At 40.9% G+C, this 23,139-nt stretch overlaps 1 protein-coding gene across 1 annotated transcript; it reads right to left on the bottom strand.

The window, feature by feature from the left end:
• Positions 1–9,337: 9,337 nt before the first annotated feature.
• On the bottom strand, positions 9,338–10,014 carry LOC103113484 (small nuclear ribonucleoprotein Sm D2-like). Its single transcript, XM_060203176.1, has one exon. It carries the CDS (start codon positions 10,012–10,014, stop codon positions 9,661–9,663), a length of 354 nt encoding a protein of 117 aa, XP_060059159.1. The 3' UTR covers positions 9,338–9,660.
• Between the last annotated feature and the right edge of the window lie 13,125 nt (positions 10,015–23,139).

Genomic DNA, 23,139 nt, shown 5'->3' on the forward strand with positions numbered 1-23,139 from the left:
TACTATAATTCCATCCCAACTTCCCTATGGAGATGACTTGCCAATGTATCCCAGAACCTCACGTCTCCAGAACTCTACCCCACCAGGGAAAGCTAGAGACAGGCTGGGGATGTGGACCAAATAGCCAATGTCCACAACTAGCAGAGAAGCAATTACAGAAACCAGAATTCCTTCCTTCTGCACCCCAAAACAAATCTTGGTCTATATTCTCAGAGAGGAGAAATGTCAGGAGAAGAGGGACAGAGGGCTCTGAACCTCAATTCCATCAGGATCAAAAATATTTGTCACTAGGAATCTTTCATTTTATGCTTTATTCTGAAAGGGAAGAAAATCTGGAAAACACTATGAGAATTCAGGCACTGTTTCACTTATCTGAGAGGGAAGAAGAAAAAGGAAAAAGGAAGGACCCTCAGAAGTAATAATAGGTGTGGGTGTGACTTGAAAGGAAGTGAAGGCAGGGTAATAGAAGTGAATGAAAATGGGATATATATATATATATATATATATATATATATATATATCCATATATAAACAATATACAAACATACCGAGATATATAGTCAACCCACATCTGTGACCTTGGGAGAACTATTACAGTTTCTGCTGGGGGAATGGGATGGGGACACAGAACTCTGGTGGTGGGAATGCTATGGAACTATACCCCTATAATCTATAACTTTGTAAATCATTCTAAATCACTAATAAAATTAATTTTAAGAAAGAATGGTGTCTAAGATGTGTGGCCAGAAGTTAAGTGTGGAAAACTTTGCTACTGTTTGGTTGCACAAAGAACAAAGTTGGGAGATGTTTGTGTCTGTGTTCATAATTACACAAACTGTTACTGAGTGGAAACATAGGAAATTAGAACAGTTGCTGCTTCCTGGAAGGGAACTAGTGGGCTATGGATGGAGAATTACTTTCCCCAGAATATACTTTAGTGCTGTTTTTAGAAAAGGAAGGGTGACTAGCTGATGACACAACCACTTAAGCACTATCACCGTGCACAAGGACCTAGGTTTGGGCCCTATTCCCCACCTGCAGGGGGAGTGAATGCTTCATGAGTAGTAAAACAGGCCTGCAGGTGTCTATCTTTCTATTTCTCTATCTCCCCACCCCTTTCAATTTCTCTCTGTTCTGTCAAATAAAAATATAAAGGGAGAAAAATGGCCACCAGGAGCGGTGGATTCATAGTGCAGGCAACAAGCCCCTCCACTGTCACTGGTCATCTCCATCAGGCAAAAATTAGTAAAGTCATGCATGGGTCCTTGGAATATACCTGAAATAGACCTACTAGATTTTTCCAAAACAGAGACCCCAAATATCATTGTCTATAGTCTTACTTTTAGATTTCCTGATTATTAAACAATTTGTTCTGCTTTATATCTTAATGCTTTTTCAGTCACCAAGTTGCAGATGCTACCATGATGCCAACCTGACTATATTGGGCAGATGACCTCAACAATGTAACCTGGAACCCCACCTCTCTAGAACCCTGCCCCACTAAGGAAAGATAGAAACAGGCTGGGAGTATGGATTGACCTGACAATGCCCACGTTCAGCAGAGAAGCAATTACAGAAGCCAGATCTTCCACATTCTGCACCCCATAATGATCCTGGGTCCATGCTCCCAGAGGAAGCTTCCAATGGATGGGATATGGAAGTCTGGTGGTGGGAACTGTGTGGACTTGTATCCCTCTTATCCTATGGTCTTGTTGATCATTATTAAACCAATAAAAATATTGACCTTTAAACAGAAATTGCACGTTAAGAAGTCAGACACAAAATTGTTCTCAAATCATGATTCCATTTAAGTAAAGTTTGAAATCTAAGGTGATAAAGTGGACAGAGGGTAGTGATAATTGTCTTTGAGAGGACAATGAATAAGACTTTTGGAGAATTAATTAGCAGTTCTTTCTTCATCTGAATGCTGATTGCAGGTGGATATACTGTGTAGAAGCTCACAGCAGGCCTTCAGGAAACTGATCTCCTTGAACCTGCGAAAATCCATCAATTTTCACACCTGTCTATGAACATTTTAAGTGTCTTTTATGCTCAGATAAAACTCTAAAATGAAAAGGAATCCTTGTTCACATTCCCATTTTATTTCCTTCTTCAGAAACTATCACTGTTGGTGCTTTTTCCCAAGATATTTTTCTATTTGTTTTTAGTGGTAGATTGGAGAATGGATGAATGAATAGATAGCTGATAGACCAACAGATAGGAAAGCTCTCTAGAGTTGTTTTTTTTTTTTTATCCGTTGACATTACATACTATTGTTCTATGACTGGCTCTTTTCTTTCAGTGACGTATCTCAGAGATCAAACTACATCAGTATCATAGACTTATTCCTCTTCTTTTAAAGAAGTACAACAGGGCAAGCAAAATAGCTCACTGGGATAGTGCACTTTCTTTGTCATGTGCATGATCTAGGTTCAAACCCCAATACAGAATGCTTTTAAGACACAAGGATGTGTTTTTCAGCACTGAAGAAGAGAATGTTCATAGCACTCTGAATTCATTCTTAATTTCAACACCATACTAAAACTCTTTTGTAGAGGGTATTTTAATAATTATAAATATTCACAATGAAAATGTGAAGACATGTCAATTTGGCAATCAACACTTTTCATAGCTTTTTTAATTATTTTTTATCAGAGCACTGTTCAGTTCTGGCTCATGGTGGTGCTGGGGATTAAGCCTGGGAGCTTTGGTGCCTCAGGCATGAATGGCTTTTTACGTAACCATTATGCTATCTTCCTAAACTCTTGTATTATTTTTAAAACCTATTTCTTGTCTTGTGTCACTGCTCATGTTTTTCTTATGATGGAGATCTATAGAAAGTTTATTTCAAACTTTGGATCCAAGAAAAATTGGTCTTCTCAGGAGTTGGTTTGGGGCTTTTCTCTATAAACTCATTATACCTGTGTTTCCTTTTTCTCAGATTGCAAGGAAGTTCAAAACGAACTTTTCTGGTTGCTTCTAGCAACCGTCCATAAGCTGCTAGTGGGCATTCAGGAAACAGATCTCCTCCTTGCGTTTATATTCTTTTTTCTTTACACAATTTTATTGTTCTTTTTTTTATTAGTCATTAAGCTTTTTACATGCTTTTTATATCATAGATTAGCTGCCTATAGTCTTTTTTTCTTCAATCAGTAGGGGCATAAATAAATATCTATTTCCTGCTCATAGCAACCCATTTGCAGATGATTAAACTAAGACTCAGAGAGGGCCAACAGTTGGACCCAGGTCTACTCTGAGACAGCTGAGAAGCCTAGACTTGCACTTAACTCCTCTGCTGGACCCCTTCTCTACTTTTAAGAAGTTTGTCTTTGATTTAATGATGATGGTAAGATGGTAATCAAAATTCTTTCTATGACAGATTCTGATAAAGAAGCAAAGAGAATTTATTGATTCACATGCTGGTACATTTCAACAAGTTGCAGATATGACTGAATCCAGATCCACAAGCAATATTGGCTGGCCTCCTCTCGCACTCAGCTTTGCAGTTCTCTGTATCTCTGCCTCGTAACATTAATGTTTCATACGTCAGACAGCTTCACTCCAGGTGCATAAAGATGACTTCAGTGGCTTCCAGGCTACACCCTTGACAGTATGAAGACAGACAGACAGACACACACACACACACACACACACACACACACACACACACACTGTCCCAACACAAAGATTTTGGCTGGCCTTATTCAGAAAGCCCTCTCCTTGTAGCCTGACCTGACTGATCGGCATCATGATTGCTAGCTCTGTCTAGACTTGTGAATTGGGAGGTTTCCCAAGAGACAGAGGAAAGAAGGAAAGAGTGATGGGTGAACAAATTCTGTACTGACTCATCTGAGGGGAACAGAGAGCTCCTCAGGAGGAGGGGACAGATGCTTACAGTGATTGACTTTGGTCTTTCTTCAGATGAAAACTCATCTGTTTACCTCCTGCTTTTGAATTCTCAGTGATTTGTGGTAGGGGGTTACTTTACCATTATCAGCTCCAGTCCTATTAGTCCACTTCTACATCCACAAAATAAATTTTGCCATATCCACCTTCCACCTTACTTACTATCTAGCTGAATCACAAAATTTTTTTCTCTAGGAATCCTTATCAAAGAAACCAACCTAGGAGATTCTTCTCTTTTTCCAAACTTGTCAGTCCACCCAAAGACATGTTTTACAACATTTGTGCTGTGTTTCTTCTCTATGGGTAAAATAAAGATGTACCAGTGTAAGAAAGTGAATTGGATTTGACCTGAAATTTACATTTACAGAGAAAAGAAATTAGTATAAATAAACTGAGTTGGCTTACTTAGGATCACAGAGCCAGTGAGTGACATGCAGAATTTGGATTTGAACTGTCCAACTGTCCTGTCCTCTTTTCCATTTCTTCTCTTAATAGCTCTCCCATTATTAAGTAATGACTCACACAACAGAAACGTCTTCTAATAATTAAATTTGAAAATAGGAAAAGCATTTGGAATGTATTCTGAGGAGGCTAGCCTTAACAGAATTACTTCCATACCAAGAATTTGTTCCCCAGCAACGTAGCAGCTGGATTTTTTTTCATTCCTTGATGTTCTTAATGAGTGGGATGTAAGAAACAAAGAAGATGACCAGCTTCTATTCTTCATTTTCTTCCTAAGCTGTCTCAAATACCTGGTACAGTAAGAACACAGAAATCAATTGATGAATCCATTAATAAAGGTACAAAAATATAAAAAATACAAATTTCCAATAATTAGATGAATAAATGCTAAGTAGGTAATACATAGCATACTTTAGTTAATATTGCTGTGTGACATATAGGGTAACTAATAAGAGAATAGATCCTAAAAGCTCTCATTACATGTGAAATTTTCTTTTTATTGTATCTATGTGAGATGAAAGATGTTAGCTAAACCTACTGAAGTAGTCAGTTCACTATATATAAATCAAACCATCATGCTGTATGCTTTAAAGTTATAAAGAATAGTAACTTTTAGAAAAAAATTAAATTATTTATAGTGGATAAAGACAGACAGAAATTTAGAGGAATTGGGGAGATAGGGAAAGAGACAGAGAGACACCTGCAGCCCTGGTTCACCAGTCAGGAAGCTTTCCCTCTGCATGTGGGGATCACGGAGCTTGAACCCAGGACCTTGCACACTATAGCATGTGTGCTTAACCAGGTGCACCACCACCCAATCCTTATACAGAGTAGTATGTTCATTTCTCAATAAAACTGAAAGAAACTATCACCAATTAATAAATTTCTTGGGAGTCAGGTGGTAGCACAGCGGGTTAAGCGCAGGTGGCACAAAGCACAAGGACCAACGTAAGGATCCCGGTTCAAGCCCCCATCTCCCCACCTGCAAATGGGTCGCTTCACAAGCGGTGAAGCAGGTTTGCAGGTATCTTTCTCTCCCCATCTCTGTCTTCCCCTCCTCTCTCCATTTCTCTCTCTCCTATTCAACAATGACATCAATAACAACAACAATAATAACTACAATAAAACAACAAGGCAACAAAAGGGAATAAATAAATATTAAAAAAAGAAATTTATAAAAATAAAAAATTAATTTATTATTTATTTTATTACATATGCTTATTTGGGTTTATAATTGCAACCCAGATTGAACACAGCCAATTCAGAGTCTCCATCTCCCAAAATACAATAACAGTCAGTGAGGAAAGTTGGCTTGTTTTGCAACCAACAGTCTAAGAACACATCTGTTGTCAAATTCCAAGTCAAGCCACCAAAATAGCAAAGAATATGGACCCTTGCTTTTGCATATTATGCAGAAGTATAGTAAAATTAGCTGAGGTTTGAATACCCAGGCCTCATTTTCTCTTTTTTTAAATTTTATTTATAAAAAGGGAACATTGACAAAACCATAGGATAAGAGGGGTACAACTCCACACAATTCCCACCACCAGAACTCAGTATCCCATCCCCTCCCTTGATAGCTTTCCTATTCTTTATCCCTCTGGGAGTAAGGACCCAAGGTCATTGTGGGATGCAGAAGGTTGAAGGTCTGGCTTCTGTAATTGCTTCCCTGCTGAACATGGGCACTGACAGGTCGATCCATACTCCCAGCCTGCCTCTCTCTTTCCCTTGTGGGATGGGGCTCTGGGGAAGCGGAGCTCCAGGACACATTGGTGGGGTCCTCTGTCCAGGGAAGTCTGGTCGGCATCATGGTAGCATCTGGAACCTGGCGGCTGAAAAGAGAGTTAACATATAAAGCCAAACAAGTTGTTGACTAATCATGAACCTAAAGGCTGTAACAGTGCAGATGAAGAGTTGGGGGGAGGGAGGGTCTTCCATTTTGCAAATAGCTAGTAGGCATATTTTAGGTATATTCCAATGGGCCTGTGGCTATACTAGTTTTTTTTTTTCTTCTGAGCCTGAAATCTGATATGCAGGTGGATCCTAGTTATTGTCTGGGGAGATGATGTCATGGCTGGAAAAAGGACCAGAAAGCTGGATCAGAGAAGAGAGTAGCTCCCAAATATGGGAAAGGTGTATAGATATATGGGCGCTAGATCACATCAAATTGATGGGGTTTACATTCATTTTCTTTTTAAAAATATTTTATTCATTTTATTAATATGGGGGGAGCACCAGAGCACTGCTCAGCTCTGGCTTATGGTGGGGTTCATGATTGAACCTGGGAACTCAGAGCCTATCAGGCATGAGAGTCTTTTTGCATAACCATTATGCTGTGTCCCCAGCCCTCAGGTTTCATTTTCTTTAAGCTATGTAATCTCAAAGATGTCACTCTGCACAGTCTCTTTCCCAGCAGCTGAAAGGGAAGTAAAGCAGGGTGGAAGGAGATGAGGGGGAATGGAGAATGCCAGGTGCTTGTGAAGTTTCTCTCCATAAATGACTAAATCTACAAGTATCTTCCACTTTGAGTTGAGTATTCAATAGGTATGCTAATACTATTTTGTAAATTTAGTTGAAAAGAGTGAAATGGAAAACTGGGAAATGTTATGCATGTACAAACTATTGTATTTACTGTCAAATGTAAAACATTAACTCCCCAATAAAGAAAATTTTTAAAAAAGAGTGAAATGGTAGATTTGGGACTTGAGAGTTGGACAAATCTAAGGCACTTTATCACATGACCTCAGGCAAACACATGACTTCTCTGAGTCTCAGCTTCCTCTTCTGTATTAAAAATGGTGCTCATCAGTTTGTAATAGCCAAAACCTGGAACCAACCCAGGTGTCCAATAACAGATGAGTGGCTGAGAAAGTTGTGGTATATATACACAATGGAATACTACTCAACTATTAAAAATCATTATTTCACTTTCTTCACCTCATCTTGAATGGAAGTGTGAAGGAACAGTGTTAAGTGAGATAAGTCAGAAAGAGAAAGATGAATATGGGATGATCTCACTCAGACAGAAGTTAAAAATACTACCATGATGCCAATCTTCTTTCCCTGGGCAGACCACAACAATGGGTTCTAGAACCCCACCTCCTCAGAATCCTACCCTACTAGGGAAAGGTAGAGACACACTGAGAGTATGGATTGACCTGTCAAAGCCCATGTCCAGAGGAGAAGCAATTACAGAAGTCAGAACTCAAGTAGATCAGAGGCAACCAGTGGCACAGCTATTTACAAGATACTGGGTACTATACAGCAAACCCTAACAAAAGGACTTTTCAAAGTTAACCCATTTACCGAATAATGTGATGATAACTTTAACTATCCATTGTCTTTTTGAACCCTAAGACAGCAGGAACCTCACATCTCCACTATAGAGCCTATATTTTCCCCAGTCCTGGAACCTTAGGATAGGGCCCAGTTTCCCACATGCCTCTCCCAATCCATATCAAATAATATTGCATCAGCCGATCGCAACCTAATCAACGCAACGATTGCCACCTACCTCCACATGCTTCAGCTCAGACTGTGTCCAGAGACTTCACATGTGGAATGACAACCCTTCAGCTTCATTACTTGGGTGAGACCTTTCCTTTCATAACATTCTCTAATTCCATCCCAGGTGGATCACTTTCTAACAAAGTCCCAAAACCTAGATATACACCAGGTTCTGTGAGAGAGAGCATATGTTCACACGTATCCATAAACAAGTGCAAAATATATACCTGAAAGCAGAATTACACTAGAATTTGTAGTGAGTACTCCCCCCCCCCCCCAACACTTCCTCTCCACTATTCCAAGCTTTGGGTCCATGATTGCTCAACAATTTGTTTGGCTTTGTATGTTAACTCTCTTTTCAGCCACCAGGTTCCAGATGCCATCAGGATGCTGGCCAGGCTTCCCTGGACTGAAGACCCCACCAATATATCCTAGAGCTCCGCTTCCCCAGACCCTACTAGGAAAAGAGAGAGGCAGACGTCCATGTTCAGTGGGGAAGCAATTACAGAAGCCAGACCTTCCACCTTCTGCAACCCACAATGACCCTGGGTCCATGCTCCCAGAGGGATAGAGAATGGGAAAGCTATCAGGGGAGGGGATGGGATATGGAGATTGGGTGGTTGGAATTGTGTGGAGTTGTACCCCTCCTACCCTATGATTTTGTTAATTTATCCTTTCTTAAATAAAAATTTTTTTTTTAAAAAAAAGATAAGCACACTGTATTCCAAGAGTACCCCTTCTAAATAAAGCACTTTAGAAGCAGAAAAAAAATAAGTCAGAATTCCCACCTTCTGCAACTCATAGAAATCTTTGTTCCATACTCCCAAATGGATAAAGAATGGGGAAGCTTCCAATAGAAGGGATGGGATATGGCACTCTGCTGGTGGAAATTGTATGAATTGTGTCCCTTTTATCCCACAATCTTGTCAATCATTATTAAATTAATAATAATAATAAGTTGAAAAATAAGAAAACACAAAGAACTTGGACTGGGTTTTTGTGTATTGCACCAAAGTAAAAGACTCTGGGATCGGGTGAGGAGAAGGGTTCAGGTCTTGGAATATGATGCAGAGGAGGACCCTGAGGGGGTTGAATTGTTATGTTGAAAACTGAGAAATGTTACACATGTACAAACTACTGTATTTTATTGTTGACTGCAAGCCATTAATCCCCTCAATAAAGAAAATAAAAGAATAAGAAAACCACTAGAAAAAAAAAGCAAAAAAAAAATTCTTCCAATTCTAAAAGTGAATAACAAAAAATAAAATATTTCTTATTCCATTACTCCTCTTCCAAAAAAAAAAACTGGTGCTGATGACTCTAGTTTCTGAAGGTGTTGAAGAAGGAATGGTTAAGCTTTAGGTATGTGAGCATAAGAATGGGTTTAGTAATGGTTGAGGCCTCTGTTTCATTATTCAGTGAAGGCCATACTCATCTGCTGTGGAGGCTGATACACAGATCCTGGTCTCCCTAGTCCCTTTTCTGATACAATTAGAACTCTAGTTGTGAAAGCCACTAGGGTGGGTGCTTAAAGAAGAGAGCCAGATGTACTGGTCCAGAGTTCTGTAATTCCTTCCCTGGTGGCTGAGCAATTATTTTATTATCAGAGAGTCTACTCACCAATCACTTGAAATAAATTCCATTAACTAATGATGACTGTCAAAACCTGATTCACCTGACCCATCACTTCTTGTATCTTGTTTTTTTTTCCCACACGAGGCTTTATTCTTCTCGTCAGAAACAGCGGGTCTTCACATTGCAGGGTGTGAGTTCAGCAAGAGGCCATTACTTGCCAGCGATGAGTGGGTTCCACAGGACCACGATGACCGGGTCCCCACCCAGGAACAACTTGGAGATGTAGCGGCCCTTGCTCATGGGCTTGGACTTCTTGCCCTTGCCACTCTTGGGGACGTTAGTCCCCATCTCCTTCATGTTCTCCAGCACCATGTTGCAGTGCCTGTCAAACGCCTTCACGTGGCCTAGCAGCTTCTTGTTGTTCCGGAAATTGATGAGCACCTGTGTGTTGTTCTTGACCTTCTGTGTGAGCTCTGAGAGCAAGCCCTTGTTAAATTCTTCCTCCTCCCACTTCTGCATTTCCTCTGGGGTCATCTCACTCATGGGCTTGTTGAAGAAGCTCATGATGGCAGCTGCGGTGCTCTCAGCTCAGCCGGGTCTCTCCGCCTTGTCCATTTCCCATTATCTCTTAATCTTCACACTGTTTTATGCACGCTGCATCTTCACACCCCTTGCTGATCCTTAGGCCAGTCCAGCTTGTTTCCATTTCAAGGATTTTTCTGTGTTTCTTCTACCTGGAATGCTCTTCTTGCAGGTAGTCACTGGATTCATTCCTTAATTCCCTCAGGCTTTTGATCAAATGCTATCTCAGCAGAGAACTTCCATGACAACCATCCAGCCTTAGTTACTCAATAGGACATTGTTCCTCAGATTTACTTTTCTTTACAGCACTATGATTTATATAAAGTGTTTACATGTTTGTTTTCTGCCTGCCAGAGCCAGAATATGGGTTCTTGAGAGCAGGATTTTATCAGCTCAACATCATGTTTCCATTCCAGGAATAGTGACTGGTAGATATTAGGGTTTTGGTAGATATTAAATAAATGAATAAGTGGGCATATAGGTGGATGGGTGGTTGGGAAGATAGATGGATAGGGGGATGGGTGGGTGTAGGGGAGGATAAAGGAATGAATGGATGGGAAGGTAGATGAACAGGAAGGTAGATGGACAGGAGAGTGGAAGATATCAAATAAATGAGTAAGTGGGCATATAGGTGGATGGGTGGTTGGGAAGATAGATGGATAGGAGGATGGGTGGGTATGGGGGAGGATGAAGGAATGAATGGATGGGAAGGTAGATGAACAGGAAGGTAGATGGACAGGAGTGTGGAAGATAGGTAATTATAGGTTGGTGATAATTATAGATGGGTAATTTGTAATTATACGAATGGATCAATAGGTTGATGGGTAGAAATTAAATGGGTGAGTGAGAGAATGGGAGGATGGGTCATTGGACCAATAAGTTGATGGGTCAGTGGGTAGAGAGGAAAGAGTATAGGTTTGGAATCAGACAGATCTGCATTTTGTTTCATGTTTCTCCCCAATCACAATGTAACCTTACATGAATCATTTATACTTTCTGACCTTCTGTTTTATTATCTACAATAATTTACAAATTATTATTTTATTTTTGAGAATATCTATAATATCTACAAAATGAATTTTATCTCATGGGGGAACTATAATGATCCAGCTTTCTAGACCTGTGTCCAACGCTGATATCATCTCCCCAGAAAATACCTTTGACCCACCTGCATGTTAGCTGTGAGGCTCAGACAAAAATGAGTAAAGTCATGGGTCCTTGGAATATACCTAAAGTAGACCTACTAGCTTTTTCCAAAACAGAGACCCCAAATCTCATCGGCTATAGTTTTACCTTTAGATTCCTGATTATTAAACAATTTGTTCTGCTTTATATCTTAATGCTTTTTTCAGCCACCAAGCTGCAGATGCTACCATGATGCCAACCTGATTTCCCTGGGCAGATGACCTCAGCAATGTACCCTGAAACCCCACCTCTCCAGAGCCCTGCCTCACTAGGGAAAGATAGAAACAGGCTGGGAGTATGGATCAACCTGTCAATGCCCATGTCCAGTGGAGAAGCAATTATAGAAGCCAGACCTTCCACCTTATGCACCCTATAATGATTCTCCCAGAGGGATAAAGAATAGGAAAGTTGGAGGAGGAGTCAAGATGGAGACCTGAAGACAGCAACCAGAAAGATTTTTCCAAAAGACCCCTGGAAATTCTAAGTGGAAACAGGATTTTCAGGCCTTTAGGAGATAAACCATAGAGGAAAGAACAAAAAGGAACCATAGAGGAAAATTGTAACTCATCAATAAGCCAGCAAAAAGGAGCTCAAAGAACAAAGGAAGCAAAACTCCACCAAGCTGCAGATGCTACCATGATGCTAACTTGACTTCACTGGGCAGACAACCCCACCAATGTCTCCTGGAATCTCCCCTCTCCAGAGCCCTGCCCCACTAGGGAAAGACAGAGACAGACTGGGGGTGTGGATCAACCTGCCAATGCCCATGTCCAGCAGAGAAACTATTACAGAAGCCAGACCTTCCACCTTCTGCATCCCATAATGACCCTGGATCCATAATCCCAGAGGGATAAATAACAGGAAAACTTCCAATGAAGAGGTTGGGGTGGAGAACTCTAGTGGTGGGAATTATGTGGAATTGTGCACCTCTTATCCAAAAGACTTGTCATTCATTATTAAGTAATAAAAATGGGGGAGAAAAAAAGAGAGAGAAAGAAAAAAAAAACAGGAAAGCTTCCAATGGAAGGGAAGGGATACAGAATTCTAGTGGTGAGAATTGTGTGGAATTGTACCCCTCTTCTCCTATGGTCTTATAATCATTATTAAATCAATGTAAAAAAGATGATCTTTTTCCTTGGTTGTTCCTGGATTGTTTACTATTTAATTAGGATAAGACATAATGCACAGTGACGTAGAAGGATGTAAGTTGGCCATAGAAGTGATGTGCAGACACCTTTTACAAGGAGATTTAAAAAAAATGTATACATAGGTCAGAAACTGCCCTGTAAACCAGTATTTTCTCAACATTATTTGGGAAAAAAGAGATCATGACATTAGTAATATTGAAGCTATGTTAGCCACAACATGCTATAATTATCCTTATCTTTTCTTCCCTTACAAGAAATGAACTAAGTGCTTTTGCTTCATGAGCCTAGCAATCAATCCAGTTGCAATTGTCCTTTAAGCCTTCTAGCAATCCTAAGATGAGGAAACTAAAGCCAAAGAAAAATTTATTACTTGATTGTGGACACATGTTAGCAAAGACCAAGCAAGAAGACAGCCAGTTCACCTGACACCAAGATCCAGGTACTTATGTAGAGAACTGAACAAAAGGAGATGATAATGATTTACTGCATCTATATTAGTGGTACTATTTGACCAGGAAATACAGTTCATGGCACATTGGAGTGTGTTTGGTATCTTTCTGACAATTCCAAGTTGATCCTTTGTCTATCCTGCAAAAGAATGGGCAGAGGGGAACTGAGGTTTCATCTGGTATATAAAATCATGAAACATCAGCAAAAATCATTACCTTCTGTGCTTTTATGTCCAGGTAGGTGACCAGATGGCTAGGACTGATGTAGACAGACTAAGTTGAAGAAAACTACAAAAAAAATATTGAGAAGGTAGACTGAGCAGAACCTATGACTCACTTGAAAGAGGGCTTGGAGAGGATGGAAGTCCACAAGTGAAGCTGGTAATTGAAGAGAAAATGAGATGATATTCTCCAACAAAAGGAAGGTCTAGATCAAAAAACAAAGTTATTCTGGATCCCCAACCACAGATCATTTCTTTACACTGTGAGGATTAAGAGAGGCAACACAATAGTTAGTAGTCAGACTTTGGAGCAAGAGACACTTGAGGCAAAGGCCTACATCTATCCCTGATTTGCTAAAACTGCTCTTACTAAGATCTAGTTTTCTGTGTTGAGAGATATAGATGGTAGCCATTTCTGTGCCTTTAAGGATGTTGTGAAGATTAAATGAAGATGTAAAGTGTTTAGCATGAAAGCTCTCTCTGGAGAAACCAACTGCCATGCTATGAGAAAACCAAGCAGCCCTGTGGAGGGACCCACGTGGAGAAGAATTGAAATTCCCAGCCAGTAGACAGCACCAGCTTGCTGGCATGTGAGAGATTCAACTTGGAATCAAATCCCTTGGAGTCAGCCAGACCTTTAGGTGTGTACAGTCCCAGCTTATATGTGGACCGCAATGTCTTGAGAGACCTGAAGTGGGCCCAAACCACCCAAATAAGGCATTCTCAAATTCCTGGCCCTTAAAACTATGTGAAATAATGAATAATTATTGGTATTTTAAACCCAGGGGTCTTTGAATTTTTTCTGCAAAAGTCCAGATTTTAAATATTTTAGTTTTTGTTGGGTCTATCACAACAACTCTTCCAATACCATTTTGAAGCCAAATCAGTCACAGACAAAGCAAATAAATCTATGTTCCAGTAAAACTTATAAAAACAAATGGCAGGCAGGATTCAGTCATCAGTCTGTAGTTTGCCAACACCTCTTTTAAATCACGAAAATAAATGATCTGTTCATTTTTTATAGTATATAAGCATGGTCCTTTTCTTCACAGAATTAATGGTCTTGTCTGCAATGCCAACTCCGTCATCTATACACCTCCACTGTATTGCTCAGGCCTTTGGGCAAGATCTTTGTTGATTGACTCAGCTTTCAGAGCCAAATACAGAGAGTACATTCATCTAACTATTCACTGAAAAAAAACAAATCGAGTAAAACTCAAGACACCATTTCTGCTATAAGTGAAGAGCAGACTCTTAGGGCTGTGAAAACACTCATAGGACTAATATGATCTGGGCAACCTTCTAGAGGCAATAAACTTGACTTTATATTAAAAGGAAATTACAAATCAGATAAAAATTAAGCAAATGACATTTCATTAAGCAAAGTTATGTCAGACCAGAGTAACAGGGGAAGGCAGATATGATGTGCTTAGGAACAGGGATGCCAGGTCAAGGACTTGGACATCATTCTGGAAACCAGGCTTTACAAAAAGAGGCAAAGGGACTTATTTCATAGATTGACTCTAGTAAGATAAGCTGAGATTTTCATAAAACTCCATGGCCATGAATATACTAAAAACTGATGTTGTATTTAAACAGAAGATGAGAGTATCCTGGTATGGGTTTCCAATAAAGCAGACACTAAGACAAGGAATGAAGTCAATGGTTAATTTGGAAGGTGGTTCCAGAAAAACATGTAAATAAGGAGAAGGAAAGGCAGTTGAAAAGTTGACTAATTAAAAAGAAATTTCTGCTGTGGGCTGTGGGAGTATAACTCTTGCTAAATTTCCTCTGGGACTACTGGGAAACAGGGAAGAACTTACCCCACTCATATTCTAGAGGATGAAGAGCTAGGCATTTATCTACCAACTGCCATCAGTTGATGGCAAGGGGTATGGCTTTTTATGAGCAAGAGAGGATGAGAGATGGGGGGAGGGCTGGGCATTGCTTAGTTCTGGCATAAGGTAGTACTTGGGATGGAACTTACAGCCTCTGGAGCCTTGGGCATAGAAAAATCTGAACCTTAACAGACTGAGCATTCTCCTTGACCCCTATGTGGGGACTCTTCCTTTTCCAGCAATTCTGACATCAGGCAGATGCTTGTGGAAGGCCCCTTGCACATAGGAAGATAAGTTCTAAAGGGACATAGACCTGACAGTAACCAGATGAGCTATAGAAGGGGTAATGCATATGCAGTAGTTTGTTAAGAAGAGTAACTCAGCAGCTGGGGCAGGTGGCTATGGTCTTGGGGAGAAGTCAACCTCTGAGATCCTGAAAAGTGGCAGCAGCAGGAACTGAGACCAACTTTAGTTGGGGTCAGGTGGTGGGGAAGTGGGACTGAGAACTGATCTAGCTCTACAAAGCTGGTGAGTACATGGAGGAACCCTTCCCAGAGCCAGAGGACAGGAAGAGAAGAGGCTTCAGTTCCAGACCCTCTGGAACTAAGATACCCATAGGACCTCAAGAGGAACTGTCCATCCAAGTTTTGTTAGAAGTGTCCCATCAGAGCTGGGAAAAGGGCTTGTGGAGATGGAAAGAGAACAGAGCTGAAAGCTACTCAGGAACACAAGGCAGGAAGGCAGGGAAGATCAAGAGGAGATAGCAAAGGAGAAAGGAGTGCAAAGGTGGCAAGAGGGGCAGCGTTTCTAAACTGATGCCTGTGAAAAGCTCAGCATTGACCTGGTCAACATCCAGTAGTATTGGCTTTGCTGCCAGCTATTCATATGCATTTATGTAGATTTACTTATATTCCTGGCATTTCTCAACTGCAAATAAACATGTGTCTAATTGGTTAATGGCTGCTAATGGATGAGGCAATTGAGGCTCAGAGAGTTGACGCAAGCTTGCTCTGTTCTGCCTGACACCAAAGCCCACATTGTCTGTTTCTAAAGGGGTGAAGAATCACAGAGCACGTCAGAAAGGGTGTCCAGCAGGGCAGAGGCCACAGAGAAGTGGGAGAGAAAATGCGGATCTCATCACACAGAGAGACTAAATTCCCCTAGGAGTGGAGAATGAAGAAGCCAGACCTCCAAGGGGGTGGAGAAAGTAAGGAGACAGAGAAACTGCTGCAGTGGAGGCATAACTGAACGTGCTTCCTAATGTGAGGGAAGGGGGAAGGAACATCAGTGCTGTGGGTGAACAGAGAGGACCAAGCCTATAGGCAGATGGAATGTAGGACACCCTGGGAATGCACCTGTGGAAGGAAAGCACCAGAAGGTGTGGAGTCCCCCCAGGGGGAGATAGTGAGTTGTATCTTTCCTCCTCACATTAAGAGGGACCAAGAAACATACTGACTTAGAAGACAAGGACAACTAACTATGCAACCCTAAATGCCACCTCCCTTTTTCCTGGATAATAATAGTTCTGCTGATTTTTAGCTGAGCAGTGGTTGTTCTACAGAATATGACATTTCCTTCCAGTTGGACCTGCCAGATGACTATGAGCTGACCATGCTACCTCCAACAAGAATATGAACATGTTGGGGGCTATGTTTGAAACTCCCAAGAGCAATGGTGCAGCCAGGTGGGATGAGTCCTGCACCATGGGCTACATGTCTCACATCTGGACTACTATGAGAGAAAGCTATACCTGTACCTCACTTACATCATTCTTATCCCACTCTGTTCTCACACAGGATCTAGCCATCCAAGTGAGTGTGGTCTTCATTGCTGTCTGCCCACTTTCCAGTTACTTCTTTTATCCCCACTCCTTTCCCTGTGGCATTTTCTATAACCAGCCCATCATCCACTACTGTACTCCGACCCTGTTTCAACCCCTGTCCAGTCCCACTATCAGCTCCAAGGGGGCAGGAACTTCTCCAACTCACAGCTGAATGCTGGGACCTGTATCAAGCCTGGACAAGAAGCCCTGCCCATGCAGGCAGACAAGTCCCTGCCTTGGAGGCATAGTCAATGTGATAATAGATCAAAGAGGCTCCTGGGTATAAAAAGACAGAAAACAGGTTGATAAGGTGAATGATGGGGAAAGGGAGCTTTGGGGTGCATGGACAGGAAAGCCTCTCTGAGGAGGGTAAGTTCTAGCTGAGGCCAGGAATATAAGAATGAGCTCAGCACAGAAGACATTATATGGAAAGTACCAGGCAAAAAAAAAGTGTGTGCAAAGGACCAGTGGATGAGTTTGTAAAGGGGCCTAAGAGAGAGATCAGGAAGGCTGGCCCCGATTCTATGCACACAGCTCTATGAACGCTCATATCATCTTGGCTCTCATCATTCAACTACCTGGTGAATGATCCCCCACAAAGTAGACTGAAAGTGCTGGGGAGTCAGCACATCAAGAATCACCCTTAATTCATGGCACTATCCCCACAGTTCCCAGGCCCTTGACTAGGATGTCTCACTCCCAGGTTCCCAGCAGGATAGAGATTCAGTTACCCAACTTGATGTTCACCACATCTTACATTCTTTCCTTTCTCTTCCCTGTCTTTCCCCCAGGTCTGGGGACCTAGAGGCTTCTAGGTCTGTGTACTCTCAGTGAGAATCTTTATTTTTCTGGTGTCAGGACCTCAGAATTTCACTGCTCCTGAGCAGATTTTTGATAAATTTTATTATTTCAGACATGCATGCAGAAAGACAGGGAGGGAGAGACACCATAGCACTGCTCCACTATCCATGAATCTCTCATATGGTGCCAGGACTTGAACCTGAGGCTTCTAGCAGGTTAAGATCTCATGAGGAAAAAAAAAAAAAAAAACTCATGGCCTTTTAGTGAAACTCTCTGGAACCTTCATTTCCCCACCTGTGAGAATTAAAGAAGAAAATGCAGAAGGACCCATAATTGCAGATTTTCTAATGCCAAATTCTGATTTTGCACCTCCCATCTGACCCCTTTTAGGAGCTGCCAATGGCTTTCTGAAAAGGTTGGGGAACTTCTTGCCTTTTCTCCAGGTGAGCAGGAACCCTCCCCATCCATCCAGTTTATATCCTTCTGATCCACTGGCCTATATGCTTCTTCTCACTTTATTTATGTATTTATTTATCTATGTAGCTATTTATTCATTTATTTATATTGCCACCAGGGTTATTGATGGGGCTCAATGCCAGCACTAAAAATTCACTGCTCTTGGCAGCTATTTTTTAATTTTATTTGATAAAATAGAGAGAAATTGAGAGGTAAAGGGAGACATAGAAAGGGGAAAAGATGGTGAAGTATCTCTCCCTGCTCCTGCACATGGTAATGTACTCTCAAGCAAGTGCACCACTGTCCTCCTTCCACTTCTAAGAAGACAATTCTTGCTTCCTCCCCTTCTTCACCTCTTGCCCTTTCCTATCTTCTTGGGAGTACTTTCAGACACTGCCCTGAATGCTCCCCACTACTTCTTCTTCTCCATTACAGGTGAGAAATTGAGACTCAGAGAACTTCAGCAACTTGCCAGTGTAAGTAGTACATGGTAAGAACCAGGGCTTGAGCCCAGGAGTTCTAACTCTGACCTCCATGTACTGCTACACTCCATTGCATTTCAACTGATAAACAACAGAAACACACAACAAAAACAGCAACTATTATTTGCAGTTGCTCAGTGTTGGCCCTTGTACACAATGCTTTGAAGCCACTTTATTTTTTGTTATCAAGAGTCCCCCTTATACAAGAGATATAATCACCATTTCATACATGAAAAAAATGAGACACAGAATCGAAGGTGTTCAGCTAGTAAGAGTGGAAACTTTTGGAGGCCTGAACTTTCGTTTTTCTCCTCCACCTTACTGGCCTTATTTCTTTATCTTCCTGCCCTCGCCCACTCCCACCTTTCTGTAGACCCAGACTAAGACTTTCCCCTCAGCCCCCTGTGACCATCTCACCAGAGACCTGCTGTCCCCTCACTATTAAAAACAACAACAATAAAAAAAACTTTCTGCCCTTCCTTTCTCTTTCCTAGTTAATTACCAAGAGATCAGCTTGATTATGAACATGTTTTGGAAATATTTTCACTGTTGTTTTAAAATTTTTCCTTTGTTTGAAAGAGTATTACAACTTCAACCACAGAGGGGAAGAAAAGCCCTCCCCAGCTGATCAGACTGTGAATGTAAAACCAGAAATGAAAGTATTAAATATTCAGAACTGAAAACCACCCAAACAACAGAAATATTCAGAGTTCTAGTATTCAGAAGGCTTGGTCCTCTGAGGTTGCCCCAAGTGTGGTGTTAAAGATTTTTCTAGCACAGGAGAAGAGATGGGGGTCCTGCTTCCCATAATGGGCTATAAATTTTTCTCTGCTGCCTTGGCTTTCTCCAAAGGGAGCTGAGAGGATGTTTTTATTATTACCATTTCCTGTGGAATAGACTTAAGCCTGGAGAAGATGGGCAACTGGGTTCATACAGTGGATCCAGGCTGGGGCCAGAAGTGGAATTTCAGGTTATAGACTGGGGACTGAGCCAGGCACCAGAGCTAGGGCTCCACATGGAACCAGGATGATGAATCAGGATGGGGCTAGGATAATGGCTCAGTCTATGATATGAATCAGGACTCAGTTTGATATTGAAGTCAGGTCTTAGTGTGACACAGCATTCAGCCCATGGTCAAGAATAGGGTCAAAGCCCCACTTAGGACCAGGATTATGATTCATTCTAGGATCATATGTGTGATAAACAATCAAGACTCAGTCTATGATGAGAACCAGAGTTCATTATGTGACCAGCGTCAGGACTCATCCTGGGCCCTCAAACCACCATAAGTGAGTCTACCACCACTTCCTGAGGTCATGGGTGATTCAGGCTACCTAGTGGGTCTCAGTTTTTTCTCTTGTAAGCTGGGGATATTCAGAATCCCTCTCCTCAATTCCTCCATAGTTAAATGTCAAGCCATATGAAATAATGGATGTTAGCAAACTTTGCAAACTGCAGGGTATTGGACAGATGTTTATAGAAACACCCCAGAGGAAAACCCAAAGGAAAATCATTGTGGAAAAGTCTAAATGTCACTAGGCCTCCTACTACATCTTCTATTCTAGTGTTTCTTCCGCCTGTAAAACTAATAATAGCTAACAGTTACACAGCATGGTCTTTGTTGGGCACTATTCTAAGAACATCATGGATGTTTAAGTTAATCATTAACTCTATAAGCATCACTATAAACCCTTGTTTTCAGAAGGGGAAACTGAGGCCAGGACAGGATTAGTAATTTGTTTAAAATTTCACTTACTATGTAGAAAAATCTCTGATTCTAACTCAGGAAGTTGGGTTCCCAAATGCTGAGTTAAGGATTTGGGGGTGGGGCAAGGGATGAATCTGTAGGTTCTTCATAAAGCAGACATGTATATTGAAAAGTATGTTAGAGAAAGGCCTAGGGGTGACCTATGGTCCCCTACAGCCTGCCTTTGCCAGGGACACTGAGTCTCTCCCAGAATCCACTCTCACATGGGTACATGAAAGGCAGAGGGAGGAGTTGGCGGGTGGCATTAAGGCATCTCTTTAAACTTGTTTGTTTATGGAAAGAAATCTCAGGCCAGCTGCTGAAAACCTGTATTTTATGGGTAATTTTTCAATTTCTTTCACACTGGTATTAAAAACAGGAACCCAACCCACCATGGAGGCTGAGATTCCACTGGGGTTGGCAAGGGAGGGCTGGCTGGCTGGCTTGAAACAGTTCCTTTGTTTGCCTGAGCATCTCAGGGACCAAGCTGCCTGTCTTCCCTTGGGAAAAACTGGACAAAGGGAAGGATGAAGATAGGGGTTGGAGGTCACAGAGATTGTGATATGAAAGGAGAAAAAGATAAAGACCAGCAGAGTGGAGGAGGGGTCCAACACCACTCTTTTGCAGTAGATGAAACTGAGCACACATCAGAAAACTTAATGAGAACCTCACTAGATGTGGCATTGCTCTTACCAGTGTGACTTCATACGTGATCATGAGACTTTGCAAACTATTGCTTTGGTTTAGAGTTGCTAAGAAGCAGACCTTGAAACAAAGACTTGAGTTCAATAAATATATTTGGTAATTGAACCTGAGGGATATGGTCCTGAGAAAGGATATATATATCCTATCCATATATAGCTTTCATTAGTACAGTATCAAAAGTCTTTCATAATCTGCTAAGTTATTAGCAAATAGAATTAAGCAATATATAAGAGACATATACATTGTGGCCAAGAGTGGTTTTATTCTAAGAAGGGAAAACTACATATTCTTTAAGAAAAAAATCACTCAGTGTTATATGACATATCAATAGGTTAAAAAAGGAAAAATCATACAGTTGTATCATTGGATGTAATAGAGTATTTGAGAAAATTTAACATCCCATGACTTAAAAGAGTTTGCAGTGAGTCAGTAAATGAAGTGAGTCAATAAATGAAGCAAGCAAGTAAAAAGACCTAAAAAATAATAATAAATAAAGTACCCAAATATGGACCCCAGATCAAATTGTCAGCAATATTTCTACACTTTTCGCATATTTGGGAGCTACCCTCTTCCCTGATCCAGCTTTCTAGCCCTTTTTCCAGCTATGATATCATCTCCCCAGACAATAACTTGGGTCCACCTGCATATCAGATGTCAGGCTCAGGCAAAAATTTGTAAAGTCATGGGCTCCTTGGAATATACCTAAAATAGACCTACTAGCTATTTCCAAAATGGAAGCCCCAAATCTTCATCTGCAATATTCTTGGCTTTAGGTTCATGATTAGTCAACAATTTGTTCTGCTTTATATTCAACTCTGTTTTTCAGTCACCAGGTTCCAGATGCTAACATGATGCCAACTGGACTTCCCTGGACAGACAACCCCACCAATGTGTCCTGGAGCCCCACTTCCCCAGACGCTAGAAGAAGAAGAAACTTCCCCAGAGCTCTGCCCCACTAGGGAAAGAGAGAGACAGGCTGGGAGTATGGATTGACCTGCCAATGTCCATGTTCAGCAGGAAAGCAATTACAGAAGCCAGACCTTCCACCTTCTGCACTCCATAATGACCTTGGGTCCATACTCCCAGAGGGTTAAAGAATAGGAAAGCTATCAAGGGTACAGAGTTCTTGCAGCAGGAATTATGTGGAATTGTGCCCCCTTTTATCCTACTCTTTTCAGTGTTTCCATTTTATAAATTAAAATTTTTTTTAAACTATCAGAAAAATATCAATAGAGAGGAACTTCCTCAACTTGACAATAACCATCTAGGAAAACCTATAGCCAACATCATTGGTAATGAAAGACTGCATGCTTTCTCATTAAGACCAGGAACAAAAAATAAACACTGTTTTTTAAATAAACAGTATTATTCAGTATAGTTCTGTAAGTTCTCTTTTTTAATTAATTAATCTATTTATTTTGGATAGAGACAGAACTTGAGAAGGGAGGGGAGACAGAGACAGAGAGACATCTGCAGCACTTCTTCACCACTTATGGAGCTATCCCCCTGCAGGTGGGGACTGGGGGCTTGAACCCGAGTCCTTGCACATTGTAAAGTGTGCCCTCAACCAGGTATGCCACAACCTGGCCCCAGTTCTGGAAGTTCTAACCTGTGTAAAAGTCAGGAGGAGAAATTAAAGAAAAAAGTAAAACTGCCTCTCTTTGCAGATGACATGATTGTTGTGTTGAAAACCCTAGAAATATTTAGAACACTTCTAGAACTAATAACTGAATTCAATAAGGAGACAGAATAAAATCAACACAAAAACTCAGGCATATTTTTATGTATGACATATAAGAATTAACACTTGGTCCATAAGATTAAAATCACTAACAATATTTATAATTTCTAAAAGAAAAAACACTTAGATATAAATCTAATAAAATATCTACAGTACTTGTATGCTAAAAGTGATAAATCACTAATTTCTAAAAAAGCAAAGATAATCTATTAATAAATAAGCAGAATAAATAGGATCTATTTCATGGCTGGAAAAATTCCAATTCTTTCCAAATTGATATATATCTCTAATGCATTTCCAGTCAAATTCCAAGCAAGATATTTTTCTGAAGATATGGAAAATACCACAGGTTACAATGTGCAAGGACCCAGGTTTGAGCCCCCAGTCTCTGTCTGCAGGGGGAAAGCTTCACAAGTGGTGAAGCAGTGCTGCAGGTGTCTCTCTGTCTCTCACTCTCTCTATCTCCCACTTCCCTCTCAATTTCTGACTGTCTCTATCCAATAAATAAATAT

This window comes from Erinaceus europaeus, chromosome 1, assembly GCF_950295315.1.
Source record: "Erinaceus europaeus chromosome 1, mEriEur2.1, whole genome shotgun sequence".
In the NCBI taxonomy this organism is placed as follows: Eukaryota; Metazoa; Chordata; class Mammalia; order Eulipotyphla; family Erinaceidae; genus Erinaceus; species Erinaceus europaeus.

What these genes read in the sequence shown, in the direction of transcription:
- LOC103113484 (XM_060203176.1), bottom strand. Translation starts at nt 10,014, where the DNA reads ATGAGCTTCTTCAACAAGCCCATGAGTGAGATGACCCCAGAGGAAATG.